This window comes from Furipterus horrens, unplaced genomic scaffold, assembly GCF_987537825.1.
Source record: "Furipterus horrens unplaced genomic scaffold, mFurHor1.1.pri manual_scaffold_3, whole genome shotgun sequence".
Taxonomy (NCBI): domain Eukaryota; kingdom Metazoa; phylum Chordata; class Mammalia; order Chiroptera; family Furipteridae; genus Furipterus; species Furipterus horrens.
Window position 1 is genome coordinate 105,256,079 of NW_028327173.1, and position 27,301 is coordinate 105,283,379.

The 27,301-nt window shown below is 51.1% G+C and overlaps 2 protein-coding genes, 1 non-coding gene and 1 pseudogene across 14 annotated transcripts; 2 read left to right on the forward strand and 2 right to left on the reverse strand.

Annotated features, from left to right (window-relative positions):
* Positions 1-205: 205 nt before the first annotated feature.
* On the forward strand, positions 206-10,771 carry MAN2C1 (mannosidase alpha class 2C member 1). Of its 4 annotated transcripts, XM_090269978.1 has the most exons (26): positions 208-363; positions 600-725; positions 1,130-1,253; positions 2,121-2,191; positions 3,219-3,396; positions 3,687-3,876; positions 4,615-4,721; positions 4,910-5,020; positions 5,382-5,474; positions 5,604-5,720; positions 5,930-6,025; positions 6,131-6,276; positions 6,642-6,765; positions 7,099-7,220; positions 7,342-7,427; positions 7,555-7,710; positions 7,911-8,008; positions 8,177-8,271; positions 8,527-8,631; positions 8,717-8,873; positions 8,990-9,133; positions 9,492-9,601; positions 9,690-9,769; positions 9,908-10,056; positions 10,348-10,457; positions 10,545-10,771. In XM_090269978.1, the coding sequence occupies exons 1-26, from the start codon at positions 257-259 to the stop codon at positions 10,678-10,680; spliced, it is 3,138 nt and encodes a 1,045-aa protein (XP_090126104.1). In that variant the 5' UTR covers positions 208-256; the 3' UTR covers positions 10,681-10,771. The 4 variants fall into 4 exon arrangements, with proteins under 4 accessions (XP_090126101.1, XP_090126102.1, XP_090126103.1 ...); XM_090269975.1 differs by having other exon boundaries at positions 206-363; positions 8,177-8,631; XM_090269976.1 differs by having other exon boundaries at positions 206-363; positions 8,177-8,631; positions 8,717-8,828.
* A 522-nt stretch (positions 10,772-11,293) lies between these two features.
* NEIL1 (nei like DNA glycosylase 1) lies at positions 11,294-17,813 on the reverse strand. 9 transcript variants are annotated; one of them, XM_090269980.1, is made up of 11 exons: positions 17,401-17,590; positions 17,067-17,237; positions 15,816-16,270; positions 13,766-13,885; positions 13,607-13,670; positions 13,261-13,360; positions 12,757-12,884; positions 12,355-12,382; positions 12,116-12,177; positions 11,777-11,942; positions 11,294-11,600 (listed from the first exon to the last, which is right to left on the reverse strand). In XM_090269980.1, exons 2-11 carry the CDS (start codon positions 17,235-17,237, stop codon positions 11,530-11,532), a joined length of 1,365 nt encoding a protein of 454 aa, XP_090126106.1. In that variant the 5' UTR covers positions 17,401-17,590; the 3' UTR covers positions 11,294-11,529. The 9 variants fall into 9 exon arrangements, with proteins under 9 accessions (XP_090126106.1, XP_090126107.1, XP_090126111.1 ...); XM_090269981.1 differs by having other exon boundaries at positions 15,816-15,939; positions 16,012-16,270; positions 17,067-17,590; XM_090269985.1 differs by lacking the exons at positions 17,067-17,237; positions 17,401-17,590 and adding an exon at positions 17,609-17,813.
* On the forward strand, positions 17,618-18,630 carry LOC150015638 (small nuclear ribonucleoprotein-associated protein B' pseudogene; annotated as a pseudogene).
* Positions 18,631-19,974: 1,344 nt separating this feature from the next.
* LOC150015639 (U4 spliceosomal RNA) lies at positions 19,975-20,115 on the reverse strand. The gene has a single exon (XR_016510251.1). It is a non-coding gene; the product is annotated as a U4 spliceosomal RNA (small nuclear RNA).
* Positions 20,116-27,301: the final 7,186 nt, after the last annotated feature.

Sequence of the window (27,301 nt, forward strand, 5' to 3'; positions counted from 1 at the left end):
ATGTAAACCTGAAACTTGCCACTTTATTTAGGGACTTGCCAAGTGGCACACCAGCCCGGACGAGATAGAGGGGAGCCCCGGAAGCGCTTCTTTTAGTGCCCTGCTCAATGTTCTTAGCAGCGGGGCTTCCGAGAGCCGCGGTGTTACAAGAAAAGCGTTCCGCTGTTGGAAGGCAACTTTCGGAGCTGGAACCTTTGGTTCCGGTCCAGGCTGGCAGCGCCAAGGATCTTCCGGGAAGAGTACTGGGCGCAGGGCAATGGCGGCGGCGGCGGCGCCGCTTCAGAAACACTGGCGCACTACGCTGGAGCGAGTGGAGAAATTCGTGTCGCCGCTATACTTTACAGACTGTAACCTCCGCGGCAGGTGTGGCCCCCTTACTCGGGGCGCTGGCCGGCTTTTCCGCGCGCCTCAGCCTGCTTTTCTGGGGGTAAACCCAAGCAGCAGCCACCCAGACTGAGGGATAAAGTGCCCCCTCTCCGCAGACGACCTGAGCCGGGAGGAGGCGGTGGGGAGGCAGTGTTGTGGGACCAGGCATCCCACACTGGTGGGTGGGCGGGAAGCTGGCCTCCAGCGGGAGCCCACTGGCCCCTCCTGCGCAGGCTTTTCGGGGACAGCTGCCCAGTGGCCGCGCTCTCTCGTTTCCTGACGCCTGAGAGGCTCTCCTACCAGGAGGCAGTCCAGCAGGACTTCCGCCCCACGCAGATCAGCGACAGCTTCGGACCAACGTGGGTAATGCCCAGAGGCAGGGCAGGGCCAGCAGGCCAAAGGGAAGGTCCCCGTCTGGGCTGGTTGATTCCCAAGGGCCACACATCCACCGTAAGCCCTCTGCCCTCGATAGCACTTGGGGCAAAGCAGCATCCTCTGCTGGGAACATCTCCCTGGTTCTTCAGTGTGGAAGAGTTCATTTTCCCATTTCTTCCAGTCCCTGGACTCCCCTTAAGGCACTCAAGGATGGATCACAGACCTCTGACTCCTCTGCCTCTTCATCACCTTGCTCCTTTATTGTCTATCAAATCTGAATACCTTGTGACGCCTAAAGTCCCAAGCCCCTACTGACCCTTAATCCAAGGAATTATTTCAAAAGGATAGGGCATCCACCCTGAGGCCCACCTAAGTGGCTCTCTTGCAGGTGGTGGACTTGTTGGTTCCGGGTGGAGCTGACCATCCCAGAGGCATGGGTGGGTCAGGAAGTTCACCTTCGCTGGGAAAGTGATGGAGAAGGCCTGGTGTGGCGTGATGGGGAACCAGTTCAGGTAAGCAGCCTTGCCCTAGGGACAAGCATGGCCACATTTTAGCTCTGATCTCTGGAGAAGCCTTAGCTGAGTGGCTCTGCCTTCAGGATGGTATCAGGATTTCAGGACCGGGGAGGTTGATGCCAGGTAAATGAAATGGATGGCTTTTGAGTCGCAACATAATTAGTGCTACACCAACCCTGCCACTGACTGCCCACCTTGTCGTTCTGGGATGAAAATAGTTACTTTCAAGTAGTTCTGAATAATATAAAGTAAAAATTTAAGTCCTTTTCCCCTAAAGTAATGGATCTCTGCCTACCTCCCCATCCCAATTCTTCAGATATAACTAACCACTATTAAGAGTCTTGTTTATGGATCTAACAATATCTTTATAATTCTATTTGGGTCTTTATGACCATTTATAGATTAAGAAACAGATTTGTAGAGATTACTTCACTTTTTCAGTTCACACAGCTTTCATTCCAATTGGACTTCCAGTGTAGGATTATCCTACCGGTATGGCAGAGCCCACCCTCCCTCCCTCTCTCCAGAGACTCAGCAGATGTCTCCTGAATGCCCTGTGATAAGCACTAGGACTGTAGCAGGGAACGAGACAAACCTGTTCTTGTCTTTACAGAATTTCCTTTAACACACTTATTCAGGGGTACAGAGACCACCAGAAGCCACACCCAGGTCTCCTGATGCCTGCCCAAGACCATTCCCATAAGACCAGGGGGTTTTCTGCTAGTGCCATTTGATGGTCATGGCACTGGCTGCCATGGGGGTTGGGCCACCTGCTACCAGGGGGTCTTGGACTCCCTCAGCTTATACTTCACCTGAACTGTCCAAAAACCTCAGGCTCTGTTTCTTTCACTCAACACCCACCAGGGTTTGACCAAAGAAGGGGATAAGACCAGCTATGTCCTGACTGATAAGCTGGGGGAAGGAGACCCCCGGAGGTAAGTCCCTGTGCTCTGGTTGACTAAGGCTGTGCAGGAGTGGACACCAGTGGGGAGGACACATTAGTGGGAGCTAAGGCCCAGAATGATCTTGGAAAAACACCTACTTCTACCACACCATTCTCAAATCTCAAAGTTCGTTTTTTTAAAAAACAGGGAAAGTACAAAGATGTAAATACCTCTCATTATACCACCACCTAGAGATGAACATTGTTCACATGTTAGCATTCATCTCAAAAATTCTTCCAGATGTGATTTTACTAGTTGAGATTATATTTCTTTGATATTTTGTGTCCTGAATATTTTCATTCTATATTATAAAGTGGACATTTATGACACCATTAAAACTCAGTTTCTTAGACATTGTAATTGTATGTTATAATATTTATTGAACAGTGTGTGTCTAATGCTTCCAGACACTGGGACTATGTTGGTGAGTAATGTGGTCCTCTACAGCAAGGGGACTCATACATACCTACACAATTACAAAACTCATGAGGGCTCTGAGAGAAAACACTGGGAGCTCCGTCTGAGAACTCTGTTCCAGACTTAGGAGGGTGTGGAGGAGGGTCACGGATGGCTTCCCCAAAGAAGTCATGTGTGCTCTTTGAAGACTTGAGTAGAACAGCACTCCAGCCCAATATGCTGCTCCAAAGAACAGCCCACCCTGTGCTGGCTGATGGGTCTTTGCTCTGGGAAATCCAAACATGTTTTTAATATGCAAAGATGGTTCTGAGACCATGGCAGTGCTTTGTAAAGATGGCTTTAGAAACAAAACGCTAGACAGCAGCATGATACAGTTCCAGACTGAGCTGCTTGGTTCTCCCCAACCATAATAGAGCTGTCATCATCACCACATGGGTTCAGGCTGGTGCTTCTACTGTGACCCTCTTCACACAAACTTGACATACGGGCTCGTGGAGGTGAATGGTTAGGGGTCATCGGATGCCTCCTCAGTCCTCCTTTCCTAAGCCCTCAGAGGTGTCTGCCAGTCCTTTGGCCTGAGACTGCCTTTCCACATTTGTAGCCTGATCCTATATGTGGAAGTTGCCTGCAATGGACTCCTGGGGGCTGGGAAAGGCACCATGATTGCAGCCCCAGACCCAGAAAAGATGTTCCGGGTGAGCAGGGCCGAGCTGGCCTTGTTCCACCGGAATGTCCACAAGCTCCTGGTGGATCTGGAGCTGCTGTTGGGCATGGCCAAGGTACTTGATACCCCCACCCCACCTGGTCACTTTAGAGCTCTAGGCAGGTCGTTTCTTAGGTCAGATAGTTGGGACTCTGGGAATGCACAATAGGGAGAGTGTTTCTGCCTTCCCTAGAGTTGATGTAAAGGGGAGGAGGGAAATAAACAGCACTGAGCAGGAGACCATCAGGGGCAGAGAGTTAGAGGTAAGGAAGAGCCCTGTTGAGAACCCTTGGGAGATCAGCCAGGGCCTAGTTCTGGAGACTAGCTTGCTTACGGTGATGATTAAGAGGCACAACCCTGCTGCAGGGCCTTGGGGAAGACAACCAGCGCAGCTTCCAGGCCTTGTACACAGCCAACCAGATTGTGAACATTTGTGACCCTGCCCAGCCTGAAACCTTCCCGATGGCCCAGGACCTGGCCTCCAGGTTCTTCGGCCAACATGGAGGTGAAAGCCAACATACCATCCATGCCATGGGGCACTGCCACATTGATACAGGTAGGGGGGCTATTGGTTGGGTCGGCTAGGGGATGCAGGAGTGACCTTGAAGCCCTGGCCATGCCTTGGAAGCACTGTGTAATCCTTAGCAAGTTCTTGTCCTTCTTCAGCTTCACTCTTTTCCATTTGTAAAATGGGGCAATGAGACTAGACTGTGGGCTTTGGTAGGTGTAACTTCGTTTATTCTTTCAACAAAATCTGATGTCCCATGTGAACCTATGCTAAATATTGGAGGGCAGGATTATAGGGACTGATGATCACAAAATAGACACAGTTGGGACCATGATGGAGAGAGACACTTAACCCAGCTTGGTAAAGGGAATTCAAAAGAGGCTTCGGAGAGGAGGTGATCATGAGCTGAGTGAAAATGAGTAAGAGTTTGATAGGGTGCCCAAGTTGTCGGAGAGGAGTGATGTGAAAGTAATAGAGATGGGGGTCAGGTGCTGGGGAGGGTCAAGGGTTTGGTTCTGACCTCATGAGTTTGCAGGGTCTGAGGCTTATAAGAAATACAGTTTTTAACTCCTTGTCCCACCCCTTGCTCCCACCTTGCAGGAGTGATTTGAAGTGGTAGCTCAGGAGGGATGCCATGGGACTTTTCAGACAAAGGGGCCTGGGGTGGGAGGAGAGCTAAGAAGACCCTAGAGGCCCAGCCTGGGACTGGCAGGGTGCTAGGGGGCAGGGGTGAGGCTGAAGATCTGTGTGGAGCTGGGGACCTTGCTGCTCTTTCTCCCCATCTAGCCTGGCTTTGGCCCTTCAAGGAGACCGTGCGGAAATGTGCCAGGAGCTGGGTAACAGCCGTGCAGCTCATGGAGCGGAACCCTGAGTTCATCTTTGTCTGCTCCCAGGTCAGATGGACAGCTATGTGGGGGGACACCAGAAGCCCACTAGGTCTAAGAGTGAGGTTCTGTGGGCCTACCCAGCCTGAGGGGCAGGGCTCTTCCCCACCTTCAGCTGCCCACTGGATCCCAGATTCTTGGCTCTGGGTGGGGTTCTTGTCACCCCTGTCACAACTTCTGCCCCATCTGCTTCCCAGGCTCAGCAGCTCGAGTGGGTAAAGAGCCACTACCCTGGTCTGTATGCCCGGCTCCAGGAGTTCGCCTGCCATGGGCAGTTTGTGCCCGTAGGGGGCACCTGGGTGGAGATGGTAAGTAGACTCAGCACACCATCAGCCTAGGGCTACACTGTCATGGGCTTCCCTCCTCAGCTTTCTTCAGGTTCTCCACAACCCGTCTGTGGCAGCACTTATTATTCCCTGGAATTCCAAAGCCTGTGACTTGAAGGGGAAGGAGGGTCTCAAGCAAGGTGATGGGCTGTCTGAATGACCCCGCCCAGAAGTTTCCCCTCCAGCAGATAGACGGCTGGGTCTGAAGCCAGGAGATACACACTTCCTGGGTGCTAGCCATAAGTCCTGGGTCAGGGCTGTGGCTTCTCCTGATGGGGTGGGGTGGGCCTGAGCTCCTGCCTTTTACTCATCTGGTGCCGATCCCCTCTTCCCTCACTGCCAGGATGGGAACCTTCCCAGTGGAGAGGCCATGGTGAGGCAGTTCCTGCAGGGCCAGAACTTCTTCCTGCAGGAGTTCGGGAAGGTGTGCTCTGAGGTAAGCTGGGAGCTGCTACCCCAGCAGGTAGATTGGGCTAGAGCTTGAGGTGGAGAGATGAGGGGCTGAGCCTGGGGCTGCTCTGCCAAGAGCCCTGGTTCCCATGCGCCAGAGGCCCTTTTCCTGCAGTTCTGGCTGCCAGACACGTTTGGCTACTCAGCACAGCTTCCCCAGATCATGCGCAGCTGTGGCATCAGGCACTTCCTGACCCAAAAACTGAGCTGGAACTTGGTGAACTCCTTCCCGGTGAGCAGACCATAGGTCGAGTTATAGAGTGGCCCTGAGTCCCACCTGGCCCATTCATCTCTCCCCAGGCTTATTCAGGGGTCCTGGACAAACCACCCAACCCCTACCCAGAGAGGGAATCTCTTCCCCAGGGGCAGGACAGCTGGAATGCCCAGCTCTGCCTCAGCCCTGTCAACTTGCCTTTCCCCTCTGCTTCTGCCTTCCCGCAGCACCATACCTTTTTCTGGGAAGGGCTGGATGGCTCCCGTGTGCTGGCTCACTTCCCACCTGGTGACTCATATGGGATGGAGGGCAATGTGGAGGAGGTGAGAGAGTACCTAGTGGCCCAGGTGACACCAGGGAGGTAGGCTGGAGAGGGCTGGGTGTCCTGTCCTGGACTGAACCATGCCAACCTGCCCCTGCTTGTCCAGGTGCTAAAGACTGTGGCCAAAAACCGGGACAAAGGGCGGACCAACCACAGTGCCTTCCTCTTCGGCTTTGGGGATGGGGGCGGTGGCCCCACCCAGACCATGGTGGACCGCTTGAAGCGGCTGTACAATACAGATGGGCTGCCCAGGTCAGGCCTGGCCCACTGGTGGCCTTCATTGAGCTGCTCCATCAGCCCTTGCCTTGAGCCCTTCTTTCTGGTCAAACATTTGGCCCCACCCATCCACTGGGCATGTCCTGCTCCAATCCTGGACCATGGGCTCCTTCCAACTTCTTTCTTAGGAGTGAGGTAGGGTGAAAGCTGAGGGTGGTAAGGAGCTTAAACTCACCAGAGGGAAACTTTCCTGGGGTTTCCAGAGCTGGTTTTGTGTAGGCAGCATTCTGGAGGCAGCTCCTGTCTTTAGGGACTAGATATCTTATCTGTTTTGGTATGGATGAAGGGTGAGCCATGTGGCCCTTCAAAGCTGGGAGACCCAGGCTTGCAGTGTCCCTCAGGGTGCAGCTGTCTTCGCCGGAGCAACTCTTCTCGGCTCTGGAGAGCGACTCAGGACAGCTGTGCACGTGGGTCGGGGAGCTCTTCCTGGAGCTGCATAATGGCACCTACACCACCCATGCCCAGGTAAGGAGCTAGTCACTCAGCCAAGCAGGGAGAGTGTGGCCTATGCTCTGTAGAGGGTCAGCGAAGGATAGGACAGAGCCCACCCAGACCTGGGGGAGGAAGCTTGTGGTCCAAGGAGAAGCTGAGAGAAGGGCAAGAGCCTGGTCAGTCAGGAGTCTGGAGGAGGCTTGTGCTAACGCAGGGAGGCATTTGGGACATGTCACCCAAAAGCGGCTTTATCCAGGGGGCCTGGGGAGCCACCGAGTGTTGAGCCAGGGAGGGCTTTGGAAGGTGTTCTGGGTTGCTGGAGCAGGTTCTAGACTCAACCTCCTTGCCCTGCTGGCCCGGTCTCAGATCAAGAAGGGGAACCGGGACTGTGAGCGCATCCTGCACGACGTGGAGCTCCTCAGCTGCCTGGCCCTGGTCCGCGGCGCCCAGTTCCTGTACCCAGCAGCCCGGCTGCAGGGCCTCTGGAGGTCAGCCTGGCTCTGCCTGGCAGCCACCTGACTCCACCCACACACCTCCGGGTCTGCCCCTCCCAGCCTCCATTCTTTCCACTCTCCTGGCTTTCCCCATCCCTGCCCTTGGCCCCTGTAGGCTCCTGCTCCTGAACCAGTTCCATGATGTGGTGACCGGAAGCTGTATTCAGCTGGTGGCAGAGGAAGCCATGTGCCACTATGAAGGTAAGGCTGAGAACAGTCCCACTGTTCTCTTCAATACCCAGGGCTGAACCCAGAGTGTCACCTGTGGGTCACTCAGGTCATCCCAGACCTATTATTACCCACTCGTGACCAACCAATTTCTCCTCAGATATCCGTTCCCATGGCAACACGCTGCTCAGCACTGCGGCTGCAGCTCTGTGTGCTGGGGAACCAGGTTCTGAGGGCCTCCTCATTGTCAACACCCTGCCCTGGAAGCGCACTGAAGTTTTAGCTTTGCCCAGGCCTGGCGGGGCCCACAGCCTAGGTATGAGCTGGGGAGAGGCGTTGCTACTGCAGCAGGATGGGGGAAGAGGCCAGACTGAGGGCCAGGGACACTCACCTGGGGTTCTCTGCCCTGGGGTGCCCCAGGCTGGAGAGTAGCAGTACTAGTATTCCCACATCCCAGAGCAAGGTTCCTGGAAGTTCAGGAGGCCGGCTGCACTGATGCCCAGGCCTCATCCCCAGCCCTGGTGACAGTGCCCAGCATGGGTTATGCTCCTGTTCCTGCCTCCACCTCACTGCAGCCCCTGCTGCCCCAGCAGCCTGTGTTTGTTGTACAAGAGGTGAGTGCTGACATGCCCAGGTAGGTCAGGGCTCTCTTGGAACATTCTTAAGACATGGGGGTTCTGAGCTCCCCAGACTGGAGCAAGTGGTGAGGTAGGGCTGAGGTGGGAGGCTGTTGGTTGTGGGAAGCCCCTGCCAACTCAGTGTCAAGACTCCCTTCTGCCAAGACTGATGGTTCTGTGACTCTGGACAACGGCATCATCCGGGTGAAGCTGGACCCGACTGGCCGCCTGACATCCCTGGTGCTGGTGGCTTCTGGCAGGTGCCAGCCCCTCACTGCCCTCTCCCAGTATCTAGCAGGTGGATCCCAGACCCTGAACCCTCTGTCCTGTGGCCACAGCACTACCCACAGCAGCCTACCCGTGGCACTGGGCTGGGACCCACTCAAGGAGCAGAGCAGGCTGGGCTGGGGAGACCCTTGTCCCTTCGGTCTACTCACCCTGCCCCCACCCCACCTTGAGCATCTGGAGAGACCACAGTCATACACTTGTAAAGGACCAATCCCATCTCCTTCCAGGGAGGCTATTGCTGAGGGTGCTGTGGGGAACCAGTTTGTGCTGTTTGATGATGTCCCTCTGTACTGGGATGCATGGGATGTCATGGATTACCACCTGGAGACGCGGTGCGTGTTGGCAGGGTGTGTGGGAGGGGGGCATACAGGCCTATTGGGCCCTCCATCGGCTGGCCCTTACTCCCGGAACCCCCAGGAAGCCAGTGCTGGGCCAAGCAGGGACGCTGGCAGTGAGCACGGAGGGCGGCGTGCGGGGCAGCGCCTGCTTCCTGCTGCAGATCAGTTCCAACAGTCGGCTCAGCCAGGAGGTTGTACTGGATGTTGGCTGCCCCTATGTCCGCTTCCACACTGAGGTAGCAGGGAGTAGGATGGTGGCTGCCTTCCCTAGGTGTGGCTGGTAAGAAGGAGCCAGCCCAGGTCTGTGTGTGTCTCTTCCTCCCATCACCCTTGACCCCCCCCCCCACCCTAGGTGCACTGGCATGAAGCCCACAAATTCCTGAAGGTGGAGTTCCCTGCCCATGTGCGGAGCCCCCAGGCCACCTATGAGGTCCAATTCGGGCACTTGCAACGGCCCACCCACTACAACACCTCTTGGGACTGGGCTCGGTTTGAGGTCTGACATGGGGGGCAGGGTTGGATGCTTCCTGGCTGTGGGGAGAGACTAGTTGTGTGGAATGGGGTAATGGGGTGGCGAGGAAAATGGACAATATTTGCTGGTTCCTGACGTGTGTGCCAGGCATTGCGCTAAATGCTTTATGTTTAGTTTGATACAAGGGGCCCATCTGGTGGTCTACGTACTAATTCTCCCCATTTCCCAGATGAGGAACTGAGGCATAAATAGTTTGGGTGATATGTCCAGGGCCTCATATTATGAGAGCTGGCATTCAGTCCTGGGGTCCCAGAGCTTGCCTTTCAATGATGGGAACAAAACGAGGAAGGGCCACCAAGTGGGTTTGGGATGTGCCCTCCAGGTGTGGGCCCACCGCTGGATGGACCTATCTGAACACGGCTTTGGGCTGGCCCTGCTCAATGACTGCAAGTATGGCACATCAGTTCGGGGCAATGTCATCAGCCTCTCACTGTGAGTGGTGTGCCCACCTGGGGCCAGCATTAGGGCAAGTCTTCCAGGGCCAAAACTCTAGCCTGGACCATTCCCCTCTTCCCCACAGCTTGCGGGCGCCTAAGGCCCCCGATGCCGCTGCTGACATGGGGCGACATGAGTTCACGTATGCACTGATGCCGCACCAGGGTGAGTGAGTGCTGCCTTGCCCTTTCTCTGCTTTTCTCCCAACCTCAGTTTCTCCAGCAGTTGGTGGGGAGGGGAAAACAGCTGCCCTGCACCCCTACCCCCTTTTGCACCATGTGTTCTTTTCCGTCCCATGCCCAGGTTCCTTCCAGGATGCTGGCGTTATCCAAGCAGCCTACAGCCTCAACTTCCCGCTGTTGGTGCTTCCCACCCCAGGTCGGGCGCCCGTGGCTGCCTGGAGCGCCTTTGCTGTATCCTCCCCAGCAGTGGTGCTGGAGACCGTCAAGAAGGCAAGGGTCCCTGGCTGGTGTGGCTCAGTGGATTGAGTGCTGGTGTCCAATCCAAAGGGTTGCTGGTTCCATTCCCAGTCAGGGCACAGGCCTGGGTTGCGGGCCAGGTCCCCAGTTGGGGGCATGTGAGAGGCAACCACACATTGATGTTTCTTTCTCTCTCTCTCCCTCCCTTCCCCTCTTTCAAAAACATAAATAACCACCCCCCTAAAAAAAGGCAAGGGGAGGGGCAGGGAGGGGTCCTGGCTGGGTCCATCTTTGGCCCCACCCACTGTCCCCTTCCCTCCCCAGGCTGAAACCAGTCCCCAGGGTCGCACATTGGTGCTCAGGCTATATGAGGCCCACGGCAGCCATGTGGACTGCTGGCTGCATACTTCTCTGCCAGTTCAGGAAGCTGTCCTGTGAGTAGGGTGTGGGGTGGGGGTGGGAAAGAGTTCTGCCCTCATGTGGTCCTCAAGGGGGTCTTCATGGCCTGTTCTCTTCTGCAGCTGCGACCTCCTGGAGCGCCGAGACCCTGCTGGCCACCTGCCCCTTAGGGATGCCCGCCTGAAGCTCACCTTTTCTCCCTTCCAAGTGCAGTCTCTGTTGCTAGTGCTGCAGCCTCCCCCTGAACTGAGTCACTGAGGGTGGAGATTGTGGAAAGCTTTGGGGGTTGCCTTCCCAGCCTGAAGCAAGGATGAGTAGCCTCTTGAACAATAAATCCTTGTCTCAGGAACCCTGCGGGTAACTCCTTCTGTCTCCCCTTAGGGCCCATCCTCTCCATTTGTGGGGAGAAGGCTTTCTCCCAGGCATTTAGGGGCAGGAGCAAAATCTAAGGCAACCTATGTGTGCAGGGTCTGGATTGCAGCCCCCATGAGAGTGGGGATGTGATGACCACAAGATAAGATAGCATGAGATAAGCTCCTCCCTGTGTCAGCAGGTGGAGGGCCTGGAGCTGGGTGGGTTCCAGTTAGCCCCGCTAGGAAGGGGAGCAGTGACTAGTCAGGCCAGGCCGTGGAGCAGCCACAGGTCCAGAAGAATCCTAGACGGGAGGAACTATGGAGCCTAGACTGCCTGGGGCCAGGTTCTCTGCATCGCCTGTGAGAGGCTGTCCCTGCAGATACAGGCTGTCTTCTGATCGCCAGGGCCTTGAGGACTGCGACAGGGCTCAGTTTGCCTTGCTGGGGAGGTAGCCCTCTTGTACTCTGGGCCAGGCAACAGGCCCTCCTAACTTGGCCATCACACACCTTCTGTAGCTAACCCAAGAAGTTTATCAATTTATATATATTTTTAAAAATACAGCATTTTTCATGTGGGCTTTAAAAATGGGGATGGTGGGATGCAATTTAAAAATCATAGCTGTGTAGGGAACAACCACAGGGCCCAGGCGTCCAGCGCCTTACAACTACTGCCTGTTTCTCGGAAGCCACACGGTCCCCCAGATCCAGGGCAAGACAGCAGGAAGGTGTAGATGTAAGCAAGGAGTTCCTCCTGCTAAGGGGCTGAAGTCCCCTCAAGCTCCAAAGATGGGGTGTCAGTCTTGATCTTTTGGGGTCTGCAGCAGCCTGGAGAGAAGACAGGTGAGGTGGCAGCTCAGACCCCAGGCTGAGGACCTCCCCAACAGCCTTCCTCCCACTTTTGTCCACCTGTAACTCCTGCCATACTGTCTTCCTTTCCTTCTGGAAAGCCCCCTTGATGGTGCCCCTTCCATCCCCAGAGGAAGATGCTAAAGAAGGCCCACCTGAGTTTTCCCAATGCCCCCTCCTCTTTCCTTTCTCAGTGACTAGGGATACTTTTGGGTTCTGTTGGAGGCTGGTCTCCTCAGGCTGCTGGGCTGCAGTTTGCTCAGGAAGGCCTCTTCGTGCCCTTCGTGTCCTGGAAGGGGCCTTACTTTGGGGTGGAGGGCCCTGGGTGGAGGAAACACAGGTTCCTGAGGTGCTCAAAGAGCAGTTTAGAGGTTGGTTAGGATCCATCATCATCCTCCATAGTCAATGGAAGGCAGCTGCCCAAGAGCTGGCACTGGGAAGTGTGGGCAGGGCAGGGAAGATTGTAGGGAGGAATTAGGAGCAGGGATCCATACCTCTATTCTGTCCTCAAGACCCCGCTGTGATCCCTTGGATGTCTTCTTATGGGACTTGCTCCCTGAAGGACACTGATGCTGGGGTTGCAAGGTCTTATGGCCTTGAGCCCTTTCTCCAGACTCCCACTTTTCCACTCTTGGGTGACTCGGGGTTGGAGTGGGGACTGGGGACTATTGCAACCCTTGTAGGCAATCAATCCATTCTGTTCTCTTAGCTTATTATATTAGGAATAACATACCTCTGGGTGCCAAAGGTCCAGGATCCCCCTGAAATGGAACAGGGAGAATTCAGGGATCCACCTGGTTTGGGCAGGGGTCATTTTTCCTTGGGGTGGCAGGACTCACACCTGTCTTTCCAGATCAGTGTGGTTCCTCCCCCATGAAACCTTTCTGACTGCCCTCTCCCTGCCGGGTCAGAACCAACATCAAGGCCACCCTGTCTTGGGCTGCTCTACTAGCTGGGAGCCTGGGACTCATAGGAAGGGAGGGGCATAACGTAGGGAAGGCTTAGACCCTCAGGGACAGTGTGACATTCAGGGGCCAAGATAGAGACCTCATCTCCTGCCCAGCTGTGACCCCAGGTCTACCACGCATGGCTCTTTGGGATCTCTGTTTGCCTGTGCGAGCATTAGGATCCAAACCTGGAACCAGATGGTGCGGCCGTGCCGGTCCCGCAGGGAGCTCATGCCCGCCATGCCGTAGCACTGCAGCCAGGCTCGAAAGGCTGCAAAGTCCTCCTCTCCACTCTCTGGCCCATAGCCCTTGCCTCCTGTGGACAGAGGAGCCAGGCAGAGGTCAGAGGTCAGACTCAGGCTGCGAGTGGGGGCAGCGTGATGGACTGAGTCAGGGGCCAAAGCTCTCCCTTTTCTAGCTGTGTGACTTCAGGCTGGTGTTTTCCCCATTCTGGGCCATGGCTTGCCCATCCTGGAGAAGGGTTAACAGTCCTTGCACTGCCTGTCTCATGGGCATCTTGGAGGACGTAGATACCTGACGAGTGAGGAGGCCTGGTCCATTTAGCAACAACTGTCTACGAACTCCCATTCCCCAGGCAGGGAATCAGGCCCAGAGAGGGGCAGCAAGTGCCCTGAGGTTATACAATATGCCAAAGCAGAGATAGTTGGCCATCTTTGCCTCCCAGGCCTTACCCAGCTGGACCACTTCCTTGGGTACTGAGTGGCACAGCTCCAGCAGATCTGGGTTCTGCAGCTTGGCCCTGATCTTCTGGCTCAGGGTCAGCTCCGGGCTCTGGAGAAAAGGGACAGGGTCTGGCTGTCAGCATGCCAGAAGACAGCTGACCCCATCAGGAACAGACCTTCTCTGAGCTTGGCAGGACTCAGAGATGATTCATCCCCCTCCTCCCAACATGCATGCACATGGGAAGGAAAAACAAACTAAGGACCAGTTTCGGTTACAGTGGAGGCACCTGGCCCGGCTCATACCCTGTCAGCCCTCGATGGTAGGTGAGTGTACCTCCTTCCCCTGTACCCTCACCAGCCTGTGCTGCTTCAGTGCCTCTAGAACAGTACGGGCCTTCTCAAAGGGGGGTATCTTCAGCCTGCAGTTGGGTGGAGAGAGGGAGCCATGCTCAACAATGGGGAATGTGGGCACCCAGCCTACCCCAGCCCTCATGCCCATTCCCTACCTGCTAACCTATATAGAATCTCTGCCCGCAGATAGTTGCCAATGCCATTGAAGAACCTCTGATCCAAGAGGGCCTCGCAGATGGGCCGGTCAAAGACCTTATCCGCTAGGTTTCGTAACACATTCTCCCTGGAGGGACACAGCCTGGGCACATGAGGCTCATTCTGCCCTCTCATAGCCCTCCCTCCCTGATTTCACCATGGGATGGGGGAGAAGAGCTGGGAGAACCTGTTCCTAGATGCCAAGGGAAGGAAATTAGGAGTCCCAGTTCCTTTTCCCAGGCTCAGTGCTATTTTGACAGTGGGAACCTGTTTTACTGTCTGTTAAATGAGAACAACAATATGGGATTATATATAATTCATTACAAAAGGTGGGAAATTCCAATCAAAAGCAATGAGTTTAAGGGGACACGCATGAGTCTGTATCTGTTGCATGTATGCCATGAGAGTACTGTAGCTCAGACTCCAGACATTTTTGAGAGCAAGGTGATCACAGGACCTCAGATAAGCCTGCAGTCCAGAGATCTCTATTCAGGATTTTTGGATGGTTAGATATGAATAGTTGACACTAAAGGGTCTACTCAAGACATGAAGATTTTAAGGAGGCTAGTACTAGCTCTGTGCAGCAGGTGTGTGGGAGCAAGTCCTGGCTAGTGAGGGTCCCAGCAGCCCCTGCCCCACTTCCAAGGGTCATGGATCTCTCCTCACCACTGTGAAGAGGAAATGCATCTTATTTCTTTGTGGAAAAGGGTCACGGCAAGACAGACTCAGTGATGGGCCTAAGGATCATATGAAATAGTGGACCAGAGACAGCATTTTGGGGTAAGAGTAAGAGTGGAAGGTTAACCTGGGTGGCCACCTCTCTAAGGGGAGCAGATCCCCACAAGCTCCCCAGCTATAGGACCAAGAACACACTGAGATGCTCATTGTGTGAGAGAAACTTCAGAGCCAGCTGGCACAGTTAACCTGTGGCATGACTCCCCAGGAGTGATGAGGTGGAGGAGTCCAGGACCACAGATATTTTCCAGGGGTACACCTGAGGTCATGCCTGGGAAGGCCAGAAGTCAACTGCCTTCTATGGCACCAGACATGGCCTGACCCACCCCGGTGGGCAGCTACATCTCCTAAGGACCAAGTGAAGGTGGGCTGTCCCCAAGGCAGGGGGGATCCACCAAATTTGCTCCAGACCTTTGCATCTGTGATTCTGGTCGGTCTGAATGTTCTCTAGGGTTCTGCATGGCTGGCTCTCAGGGAGGCCTCAGCTCAAATGTCACCTCCTGGAGTGGACTTTCCTAATACCTCTCCCTAGCCCCCCAGCCAAAAATCATTCTTCCCCTCCTGGATTTTTAAGGAATGTGTCTATATGAATTCATCTAGTTTATTTCCTTGTCCCCCCATGCCCTGCCTGAACTTCAGCTCTATGGAAGCAGGGACCACATCCATCTTTATCACTGCTATACACCCAACATGTAGAACAGGGCCTAGCACAAAGCAGAGATTCATACACATTTCCTCTTAGGGGAAGGGAAGTGGCTGACACTGCCATCATATGTGACCTGCATCACATCCCAGGTAGGACTGTTACCCCTCCCACAGGCAGAAGACAGCCACAGACACAAAACCTGACTCAGAAACCATGTCATTAGGCAGTCCCACACTTCCCTTGCTGCTCAGCCTCCCTTCTTTCATATTAAAGCCCCTCCACCTTTCTCCTCAGCCTCCTGAAGGTACCTAGAAGCAGTGTAGGGTGCTGATCCATCCTCAGCTCTCACATTAACCGGCTATGTCCTCAGGGCATGCCTTCCTATTCACCTCTTCCCATAAGAGTTTTGGGTTTCCACATCCATTAAGTCAGGGAGCTATTCCCAGGGAAGTATACTGTCTTGGTCTACAGAGGAAAAGACTGAAGCTCAGAAGGGGCTGAGACTTGCCCCTCATTGGCCAACGGAGTACTAACAGAGTCAGGCCCAGAGCCCAGGGCTGCGCTCATCACACCTGGGGCTAGCCCTCCCAGGGCTGTTAGTACTCTAGCAAGATACATGGCCCTCGGCCCTACCTACCTGAACTCTTCGTACTCCAGCAAGACACATGGCCCACGGCCTGGCTGCCATTTGCCCCCGAGGTCCCAGTGCCCGAAGCGGCGGATATCCACAAAGCAGAGGGCGAGTCTGGGGCCAGGAGGAGCTGTGTAAAAGCGCAGATGGGCATGGGGTGGTAGCTCATTGCTGGGTGCCAGCTGGAAGGACCCAGACATACCAAAGTGGAAGATGAGGGCCAGTGGCTCCCGCTGGGGCTGGGCCCCAGGCAGAGGGGACAGTGTCAGGCGAAGCTCCTTGCCTCGGGCTGAGGCTGAGATGTAGTAGGCACTGCTCTCAAAGGGCACCTCAGGGTTGCGACTGACGGGTGACTTCTCCACACACCCGCTGAACACCAGCCCCTTGCATGATTTGTTCACAAAGTGGCTGGCCAGGTGCAGCTCAGGGCCCTCAGGCATTCTGTGCCAGGAGTGGACAGACTGTAGGGGGAGGAGGGCTGCGAGTTGGATCAGGTACACACCTTGTGAAGTAGGATTTATCACCCCTATTTTACAGAGGAAGACTTGAGGATCAGAGGGGACCCTGGACTGCTAGGTTTGGCAGGAAATTCTGCTGGTCTGGCTACAGTCCTTGGCCCCCACCTGAAAATGCTGGGAAAGCCCAGGGCACTGGGGCGCTCCAGCCTTGTTTATTAACACTTTCCATAATGGGCTCCCATGGACCCTTGCAGCTTTTAGAATAAAGTCCAGATCCTTCCTGGGCCCATGCTATCATCTGGTTCCCAGGCTCTCCCTCACTTGTTCCAAGAATGCTGCTCTTCCCATCCCATGCCTTTGCCACTGCTGTCCCATGTTTTCTTCATGGCACTCCAAATCTGAAATTGTAGACAACTGTCCGTTGTCTACCTCAGCCTCCACTTCCTCCCCAGTGGAAGCTCAGCTTGTTTGCCCCACCACTCAGAACCGACCTCATCTGTTGCCACAGTCGCTGAGGGAATGAGCCTGACCCCACATGGGAGTTAGGAGCTGAGAAAACTAATGCTCAGAGACTCAGCTGGCAGTTAGGATGGGTTAGGACTGGAGCGGGGACAGACAGGAGGGGATGCAGGTGTCTCCGGGTACGTCTGGGCTAGAGCCAGGTCTCCGCGGCTTCAAGGGAGGAAGACAGGGTCTTCGGTAAGGTCTCCCCGAGATCCAGGTCAAGGTCCAGGGCTCCCAGGTCAGTGCCAGGGTCAGAAGCGAACCCAGTCCACCCCTTCTCCCTACCCTTACCCACCTGGCGGGGAAGGGGAGCTTGCCTTTTCCCCCTCCCCGCCGTTGTGGCGGGATCGAAGGCGCAGGTGTGGTCAGGGAGAGGGGGTCTGTCCTTGAGCTTAGCCAGGACAGACCCCTTCTCCCCCACACCTCCTTCGCGCCGTCCAGGACCTGGCACCCGAGAAGATTCCATCTGTGGGAAAAGGCCCGGATCCCCAATTCCGCTACGGGCGTGCACTCTACGGTCTGCTCCCCCCATCCTCACCACTCACCCCTGCTGCCTGTCCTCCGTACACCCTTGCTCCCTTTTTCCCTAAGGCCCCCAAATCCCATCCTCTGCAATCTGCGGTACAAACCCCCGATGTTGTCCTCCGCCCGGGACAGGCCAACCTGCATCCACTAAGGGATTAAAATCGCGGGCAGAGCACGCCGGGAGCTGCGGTTGCTGCTCCAGCGCCCGCTGGGAAATGTAGTTTCCTGGGCAGGGAGCAAAGGCCTTTGGGGTGGGGTCCCCGAGCTGGGGGCGGGAGGTTCGGCGTGTGGGAAAGGCTTTGGGGCAGTCACCTGCCTGGGATGGTAGCGCTGCCGGGATCAGGGGTCAGGTCCGAGGTCCCGTGTCGCAACTGTCTCTGGCTGGGGAGGTCACCAGGTTAGTGACAGGGTCGGTTCTCCCAGCCTGAAACAGCAGCCAAGTCCCAAAGCAGAGGCTCCTGCCAGATGTGCACAGGGAGGGCGCAGGTGCACGACAAATGTAAGCCCTGGGGACCTGGTGGTGACCCTAAGTATCAACACACAGTCAGACATAACATAAACAGAAACATCATTACCACCTGCGGATGTGAAGTGCAGCCAAGCGACCAAGAAAAAAAAAAAAAAAAAAAAGGCCATAAAGCAGAACCCACATAAGAGAGTTCTGTGGGGGAGGGTCTCTCTCTTCAGTGAAACAAGAGCAGCAAGACGCTGCAGCACATCGGCTACAAGATGAGGTGCATCCTGCAAGACTGTTGTATCTTCATTGGTACCTTCAAGGCTTTCAACAAGCATATGAATTTTATCCAATGCGATTGTGATGAATTCAGAAAGATCAAGCCAAAGAACTCAAGCGAAAGAGAAAAGAAGAAAAGCAAGTCCTTGGTCTGGTGCAGCTTCGAGGGGAGAACCTGGCCTCAGTTACAGTACAGGGACCTCCTCCCAAATATATTGGCATTGCCCAAGTGCCACTTGCTGGAAATGCTGGGGGCCCAGAGATGGGCAGGGCTGCTGCCAGAGAAATCCCTAGCTGGTGTTCCAATGCCCCAGGCCCCTGCAGGACTTGCTAGGTCAGTCCCTGGGGTTGGTGGGTCATCCCAACAGATGATGACCCTGTAAGAAAGAGGCATTTTTGCAGCTGCTGCTACAACCAGTGATGCAGGGACCCCAACACAGTACTCACCTGGCCATGGATGTCCTCTTCTACCTATGGGCCCTTGAGGGGTACCCACTCCAGGCATGATGGTCTCACCTCTTGGTATGAGGCCTCTCATACGTCCCCCAATGGGGATCCCCCCTGGATGAGGAACTTCAATGGACAGGTGCACTCCAGGAATGCAGACTCCTCTCCCAGGGATTTGAGGACTTCTTTGACCTTTGGCCACAGAGTTATAAAAGTAGCTCTACAGAGGTGTGGGCCCAGTTTCCCAGGGCCAGGTTATCACATACCTGTTTGTTTGTCATGCTTGGAGTCTCACCAGATTGTTTGGTTTCCGTTACAGAACCACCTCCCCGGGGAATGTGCCCAATAAGGCCCTAGACTCATCTTGGCCCTCCTCAGCTCTGTTTCCCAAATGACTTTACATGGTCCTTTTATTTCCTTGTGGTCTGTGGAAAAAATTTATAGTAAACTCTAAATAAGGAATTATAAAAATAAAATAAAGACAACATGCCAGGTGGAAGAGACAGCCAGTGCAAAGGCCTGGAGGAAAGAAAGCAATTGGCTCATTGAAAGAAGGTCTGTGTGACTAGAGTGTATGTAGCTGAGAGGGTGCTGGGAGGACAGACAAAAGCAATTTCAGGTCAGGCCTCAGGAGCCTCTGTAAGGAATCTGCATTTCCTCCTGTGTGCTTGACCCATAGTCATGATTTGACCCCTTTATATTAAGATTTATCCCTCATCCCTCCTACAACTATTTTTTTAACTTAATTAATTTACTTATTTCTTAGAGAGAAGGGAAGGGAGGGAGAAAGAGAAAGAGAGAAACACCAAGGTGTGGTTGCCTCTCACATGCCCTCAACTGGGAACCTGGCCCTCAACTGGGAACCTGGCCCGCAACCCCAGGCATGTGCCCTAACTGGGAATCGAACCAGCAACCCTTTGGTTTGCAGGCTGGTGTTCCATCCACTGAGCCACACCAGCCAGGGCCCCCCTTCATCTATTAATTCATTTATTTTGGCAGAAGTATTTTAAAGTAAATTAAATTATAGCATGTCATCCCTAATACTTCAGCATGCATCCCTAAAAAGCAATTTCCTACAAAACCACGATACTTTTATCCAGCGATTTTCAACCTTTTTCATTTCATGGCACACATAAACCAATTACTAAAATTCTGCAGCACACCAAAAATTTTACTTTTTTGCCTGACAAAAAAATAGGTATAATTTTGTTTCGTTCACACCAGATGGCTGTTTGTAGGCTGTTTTTTTTTTTTTTAATTTGACAATCTAAGGGAAAAGAAATCAGCATCCCTGACTAAATAGGTACATATTACATGTTGTAATAATTCTTGTGGCACATCAGTGTGCTGCTCCACAATGTTTGAAAATCTCTGCCTTTATCACGCCTAATACGTCTAACACTTAGTCCACATTCAAATTGGTCCTCCAAATGTCTTTTTATAGCTCTTTGTTCAAGGATATGTCCAATCAAGGATACTATGCCATTTTTTCCCTCAGTCTCCATAGAGACCATCAAAGATTGACAATGCCGACTATATTTCAAATTGTCATGGCAGGGTATTGGGAAAATTTTTCAATTAGCAATGATTGCATCTTGGATAAACCTCACTGGTTGCAATACTGCCATTGCACAAAACTTGGTATATACGTCTCTTTATAATCATTTTTAATCTAGATGAAATCACCCTCCCCACTCCGCATCTCACCCCCTTTTCTTTGTTTCCATGATACTGATCTTTCTGAAGAGTTCAGGCCAGTTGTTCTTTGAGATGCCCCATCACATTCTGGGATTTTCTGAACGTTTCCTCAGACATCATTAACTTGTTCCTCAATTATCCTGCACACTGGGAATCATATCCAAAGGCTCAACTACATATATTCGAGGACACCTTCTAGATGCTTCTCTGTACTGCAAACTTCACCACATTAAGAGTAGGAGGCACCCAAAAGCTGGTTGTGCCACTTGTGAAGCTGAAATTGATCACATATGAGGCTATGACAGCCAGACCTCTGTTCAGTAAAGGTATATTTTACACCTTCTGACCTCTAAGTAATCTATGGAGGTGATTTGTCTGGTCACTTTTTGTTTAAATTAAGGTATAATTTACATACAGTGAAATTCACCTTTTAGAATGCAAATTTTGATAAATACATATACTCATGGAACCATCGCCACAATCAAGGGATAATACATTTCTATCACTACCCCCCAAATTTGCCCATGCACCTTTGTAATCAACACATTGACTCTACCCCCTGGCAACCACTGACCTGCTTTCTGTGCCTATAGTTTTGCCTTCTCCATAATACCATATAAATGAAATCCTTAGTAGGTAGCCATCTGAGTCTGATTTCTCTGTGTGTTTTCTTTAAAAAAAAAAAAAGGTATAAGAAATTTATTTGTAAATTAAATAATTATAATTTACTGGAATAGTGCTCTAGAAGGTTAATCCATGATGGAGAGGCAGTCTATCCATGGAAACACTTATAAAGCAAACCATTATGAAATGTGTGGTGTGTACTTGATACTGCTTTTAATTTTTTTTTTCAATTATGGTTTATTTTTAATATTATTTTGTATTGGCTCCAGGCATACAACCCAGTGGTTTACTTATTTAAAAAATCATTCTTCAATTACAGTCGACATACACTGAGTCTGGTTTCTTTCTCTTAGTATAATGCATTTGAGACCCATACATATTGTTATGCTTATCAGTTCATTCTTTTTCATTGCTGAGTAGTAGTCCACTATGTGGACGTACCAATGTGTTTATTTACTTACCAGCCAAGGAACATTGGGTTGTTTGAGGTGATTGTTTGGCACCACACAAATACCCAGTTTTACATCACATTCACCTTTCACCATATGACTTGAGCATCCTTGATAATCCTGCCTCAACCAAGTACTTAATTGGGAGTCACAAAGTTAGTTATTTCCTAATTCTGTCACTTTATATTAGCTGGAATTTTTTCTGTAAAGAAGAGCTACTTGGTTATCCTGAAATACTAAAAAGACAGGATAAATTCTGAATTCCTTCCCTTTAATTACCAATTTTCAGACTAAGAATTTAGTGCAATAAAAACATCCAATGGGGACAAATTAGGAATTATTTGGAGGTTTGGGGGAAGGGGCAGGGATTTTTTTTATGGACTCATTTCTTTGTTTACATTCAACATCTTTAAGTCCATTGCAGCCCTTATCTGCCCCCCTCCTACCCCCTTTATTGAAAGTACTTTAGTAGGTATTGGGGCTACTTGAACATGGGACACAATTCTCATCCCTAAAAAACTCAGGCTGGTAAAAGAGACAAATGAGTAAATACAAAATTACAATGTAGTTTTACAATAGCCATGAGAGAAGTGTATGTGGGATTTGGTGATAACAAAGAAGAGTGAATGCTACCTGGAAAATGAAACCTAGAACTTTCATGACATTTTTGTCTGCCACTTTTTGTTATGTTTATTCCATTTTTTAAATTATTTTTAAAATATATTTTATTGATTATGCTATTACAGTTGTCCCAATTTTCCACCTTGCCCCCACCTCTGCCCGGTACACCTGCTTCCAGCAATCCCCCACTTAGTGCATGTCCAATGGTCATGCATATAGGTTCTTTGGCTTCACCCTTTCCTATACTACTCGTAACATCCTCTTATTTTGTACCTACCAATTATGCTTCTTGATTTTTGCACCTTTTCCCCATTCTCCCCATTCCCCTCCCAGTAGATAACCCTCTAAATCAGTGGTTCTCAACCTTCCTAATGCTGCGACCCTTTAATACAGTTCCTCATGTTGTGGTGACCCCCAACCATAACTAAAGCATAGTGATTAATCACAAAAACGATATGTAATTATATATGTGTTTTCTGATGGTCTTAGGCGACCCCTCTGAAAGGGTCGTTCGACCCCCAAAGGGGTCACGACCCACAGGTTGAGAACCGCTGCTCTAAATGTTCTCCATATCTATGATTCTGTTCCTGTTCTGGTTGTTTGCTTAATTTTTTTGTTTGTTTTAGATTCAGTTGTTGAGAGTTGTGAATTTGTTGCCCTTTTAATATTCATAGTTTTGATCCATTTTCTTTTTTAAACTTTTTTATTTATTTTGAGAGAGAAAGAGAGAGAAACATCAATGTGTGGTTGCCTCTTGCATGCCCCCAACTGGGGACCTGGAACACAACCCAGGCACGTGGCCTGACTGGGAATCGAACCAGTGACCCTTTGTTTTGCAGATCAGCACTCAATCCACTGAGCCACACCAGTCAGGGCTATCATCTTTTTCTTAATAAGTCCCATTAACATTTAATATAATACGGGCTTGATGATGATGACTTCCTTTAGCTTGACCTTGTCTGGGAAGCACTTTATTTGCCCTTCCATTCTAAATGATAGCTTTGCTGGATAGAGAAATCTTGGTTGTAGGTCCTTGCTTTTCATCACTTTGAATATTTCTTGCCTGCAAAATTTCTTTTGAGAAATCAGCTGAGAGTCTTATAGGAACCCCGTTATAGGTAACTCCCTGCTTTTCTCTTGCTGCTTTTAAGATTCTCTCTTTATCTTTAACCTTTGGCATTTTAATTATGATGTGTCTTTGTGTGGTCCTCTTTGGAACTCTCTGTGCTTCCTGGAGTTGCATGTCTATTTCCTTCACCAAATTTGGGAAGTTTTTCTCCATTATTTTTTTGAATAAGTTTTCAACTTCTTGCTCTTCGTCTTCTTCTTCTCTGGCACCCCTATGATTTGGGTGTTGGCATGTTTAAAGTTGTCCCAGAGGTTCCTAAGCCTCTCCCCCTTTTTTACAATTCTTTCTTCATTCTGTACTGCTTGACTATTTATTTCTTATGTTCCAAATTATTTAAACCCTGGTTTCCTTCCCTTCACCATTGGTTTTGTGTGGATTTTCCTTTGTTTCACTTAGCATAGCCTTCACTTCTTCCCTTCTGCATTTGCCGTACTCAAAACATATCTGTCAAGTCTGTGAGCATCTTTGTAACCAGTATTTTGAACTCTGCATCTGTTAGGTTAGCTATCTTCTCATCACTTAGTTCTCCCACTGCAACCTTGATCTGTTCCCTCTTTGGGGTCATACTTCTCTGTCTCCTCAACTTGACAGCCTCCTGTGTTTGCCTCTGTGTCCTAGCTAGAACTGTCTCACCTGTTACATTATAAGGGGTGGAGCATTAAGTATTGGTCAGTATGGGGTGACCAGTTTCACCACGTTGTGGTGCTTTATGTGGGGGAGGGGTCTGAGAGGGAACAATGCTGCTTGCTCAGCACTTGCCCCTTTTCCAAGCACTTTTCTCCCTTCCCATATGGGACTGGGTCCTCTCTAGTTGTTGCTCTGGTTGTAGTTTCCAGAGTGGGTGGGTTTGCGGACATTCTAGGACCATGCGGGCCCTCTAAACAAACACTTTGCTGAGAGACTGGCAGTTTCTTCCGCTTCCCCAACCCCCACTGGTTTTCACATCAGAAGCAATGAGGCTTTATTTTCCCTGGGGTTGGAACCATGAGCTGTGCAGTCCTCAGGTGTCCCTCCCTACTTTTTTTTTTTTTTTCCCAGATTTAATGTGTTTTATTGATTAAAATATTACATTTGTGCCACTTTCCCTTCCCTCTGCTCCCCTCCACCCGGTGGCCCCCTCCCTCCGGTTGTCCCCCCCTTTTAGATTATGTCCATTAGTTGTGCTTACAGTTCCTCCCAACCTCTCTCCGTCTATTCCATTCCCTCCTACCATGATCCCCAATTCCTATATTATCTCCCTCCCTCTCCCCACTCCCCCTCCCTGTTGGCCTCCCCCCACTATGTTTCCCTTACCCACAGTTCCTTTTCCACTCTCGTTGCCTGTTTCGTTTGCCTTTGTTTCATCTCCCTAGCTTCTGTTTTTTAAACCAGTCCCTTTAACTTCTCATATAACAGTGGTTTGGATCTAATGAACTCTTTCAGTTTTATTTTGTCCTGGAAACACTTTCTCTGTCCTTCTATTCTGAATGACAATTTCGCTGGATAGAGTATTCGTGGTTGTAGGTTTTGGATTTTCATTACTTTGAATATTTCTTGCCAGTCCCTTCTTGTCTGTAGGGTTTCCCTTGAGAAGTCAGCTGATAGTCTAATTGGGACCCCTTTGTACATAATTCTTTTCTTCTCTCTTGCTGCTTTTAAGATTCTCTCTTTATCTTTAATTTTTGACATTTTGATTATAATGTGTCTTGGAGTGGTTCTCCCTGGGTCCAGTCTCTTGGGAACTCTCCTTGCTTCCTGGACCTGCAAGTCTATTCCCTTCCCCAAGTCTGGGAAGTTCTCCTTTATTATATTTTCACTCAATTTTTCAAGTTCTAGTTCATCTTCCTCATTCTCTGGCAAACCAATGATTCTTATGTTGGGCCTTTTATAGCTGTCCCAGAGGTTTCTGATCCTCTCATTGTTGCTTGCCATTTCCTCTCGCTGCATTGGTTGACTGCTTGTTCCTTCTCCATATTCCAGTTTGTTGAAATGGACTCTGGATTCCTCACCATCTGTCTCGTATGTGGTTTTGTTCCTTTCGTTATGAAAGTTTTTCGCTTCTTTCATATCTTTTTCCTGCTCTTTTGTGAATTCTGTAAGCCACCTGATAACAATGGCCCAGAACTGAGCCTCTGACAGGTTTCTTATCTGTTCATCTGTCAGGTTCTCTATCTGCTGTCTGGTGAGTTGTGTCACCGGGATCTCTATATTTGTCTGCCACATTTTGACAGATGCGTTTTGTTTTCCTGGGCCGGCTGTCGGGGGCAGGGGGCAGTGCCTGCGTACGCGTCACAAATCAGCGACCGCCGGCGCCTGCCTGTCCGCGACCTATTTCGCAGCCCTGTGGTGCTTTCTGTGGGGGCGGGGGTCCAAGATGAATTCACACAGTTATTCAGCTAGGAGACCGGGATCCGTCCTCCCGCCCCCCTGGGCCTCACTGTTCAAGGCGATGCTGCGGCTGCTCCCCAGCGCCAGAGTCGGGCACGCCTGGGGCTTGATCGGAGTCGCCTGCCTGTCCGCGACCTATTTCGCAGCCCTGTGGTGCTTTCTGTGGGGGCGGGGGTCCAATATGGATTCACACAGTTATTCAGCTAGGAGACCGGGATCCGTCCTCCCGCCCCCCTGGGCCCCACTGCTCAAGGCGATGCCGCGGCTGCTCCCCAGCGCCGGAGTCGGGCACGCCAGGGGCTTGATTGGAGTCGCGAACTGCCAGGGGCCTGATTGCCTCCAGGATTTTTCGCCGCCCCGCCCCGCCGCTCCGCAAACAGCTTTGCCTTCTTTAACTCTTACCTGCCCAAATGGCACCGCTGGTTTATAACTTCATATGTTGGGCTTCCGTGTAGCTTTATTTTCTGGAATTTCTAGTTATCCTTTGTTTTGAAGTAGTTGTATTCCACTGTAGTTGTAGAGGGAGACCTAGCGTGTCCGTCTAAGCCTCCATCTTGACCGGAAGTCCCCTACTTTTTTTTTTTAATGTGTGACTATGCTTTTAATGTGTGGCTGGCCAGCCACACCTACTGATGCCGACACCACCTCCACACCACATTCTATCAGCCCCAGCTCTGTCCTACCTATCTGGATGAGTATTTCTTCTTTATATTTATTTGTTGGACTTCCCTGCAGCTCGATTTTCTGGAAATTCTGGTTGTCTCCACTTTGAGGTAGTTGTATTCCTTCTTAATTGTGGAGGGAGATGCAGCAGGTCTATCTACGCCTCCATCTTGGCCAGAAGTCCTCTTATCATCAACATAGAATTCTAATGTCTGAGTCATCTTAGTGTTGGTGTTGGTTTTCTTTTTATCATTCAAGTTGAGATTTTCTTGGTTCTTGGTATGAACATTTTTTTAAATTGAATCCTGGACATTTGGGGTATTATGAGACTCTGGATCTTAGTTGTCTCTTTTAAAGCAGGCCTTCTCTGACACAGTGCCTGTGGGTGAAGAGGATGCTGCCTCCTAACTGCCTTGGGGATCTAGGCCCTACTCAGTCTCTGCTGAATTTTGTGTGTGGCTGAAGTGCAGAGGTTATTTTCGTAATATTTCTGTCTTGTTGTGCCACCTCTTTCCTGGCCCATTGGCTAGAGAGCAGGCTTTTGTTGGGGACACTTTTTATGTATGTATGTATGTGTGAGTGTATGCATGTACATATGTATGTGTGTTAGCATTTGCAAGTTGCTGCTTATGTAGCACCCAGCCCAGGATACATGACGCAGAAAGAAAATCTAAGGAATACTTTGCTGTGTTTTCGTGTCCTGAGGATCCTAGCCATTCTCCCTTCTTCTACTTTTCAGTCCAAAGATTGTAGGTGTACTTAATGGATGAATCAGGAAAAACACATCTGCTCCATTATTCCAGAAGCAGAAGTGAGGAAGAGTCAGTCCTTACCCTTTTGATGCTTAAATTGTCCAGTCTTTGGCCAGTTGGCTCCCGTTGACATGACTCATTATCTTGATTGCTTCCCAAGATGTTCTAGGCTCACCTTGCATTCTCCCTCCCCTAGCCTTGGAATCAGTCTCGTCTGCAGGGAGCCCTGGTTGGTTTAAGCCAGTCCTGGGAGGCTATTTGTTATAGTCTGCTCAGACTGCTGGGTGGCTTTAACAAGAGACCTCTATTTCTCATAGTTCCATATTTTTTTGAAGTCCAAGATCAAGGAGCTACCAGATTCAGTTCCTGGTAAGAGTCCTCTCCTGCCTTCTTGCTGTGTTCTCTGGAAGCCTTTCCTTGGTATATGCTTGTGAAAAGTGTCTCTCTGTCCTTTTCTTCTTATAAGGGGACTAAAAAGGGAACATCATAAGGGTCTCACTCTCTTGACCCAATCTAAACGTA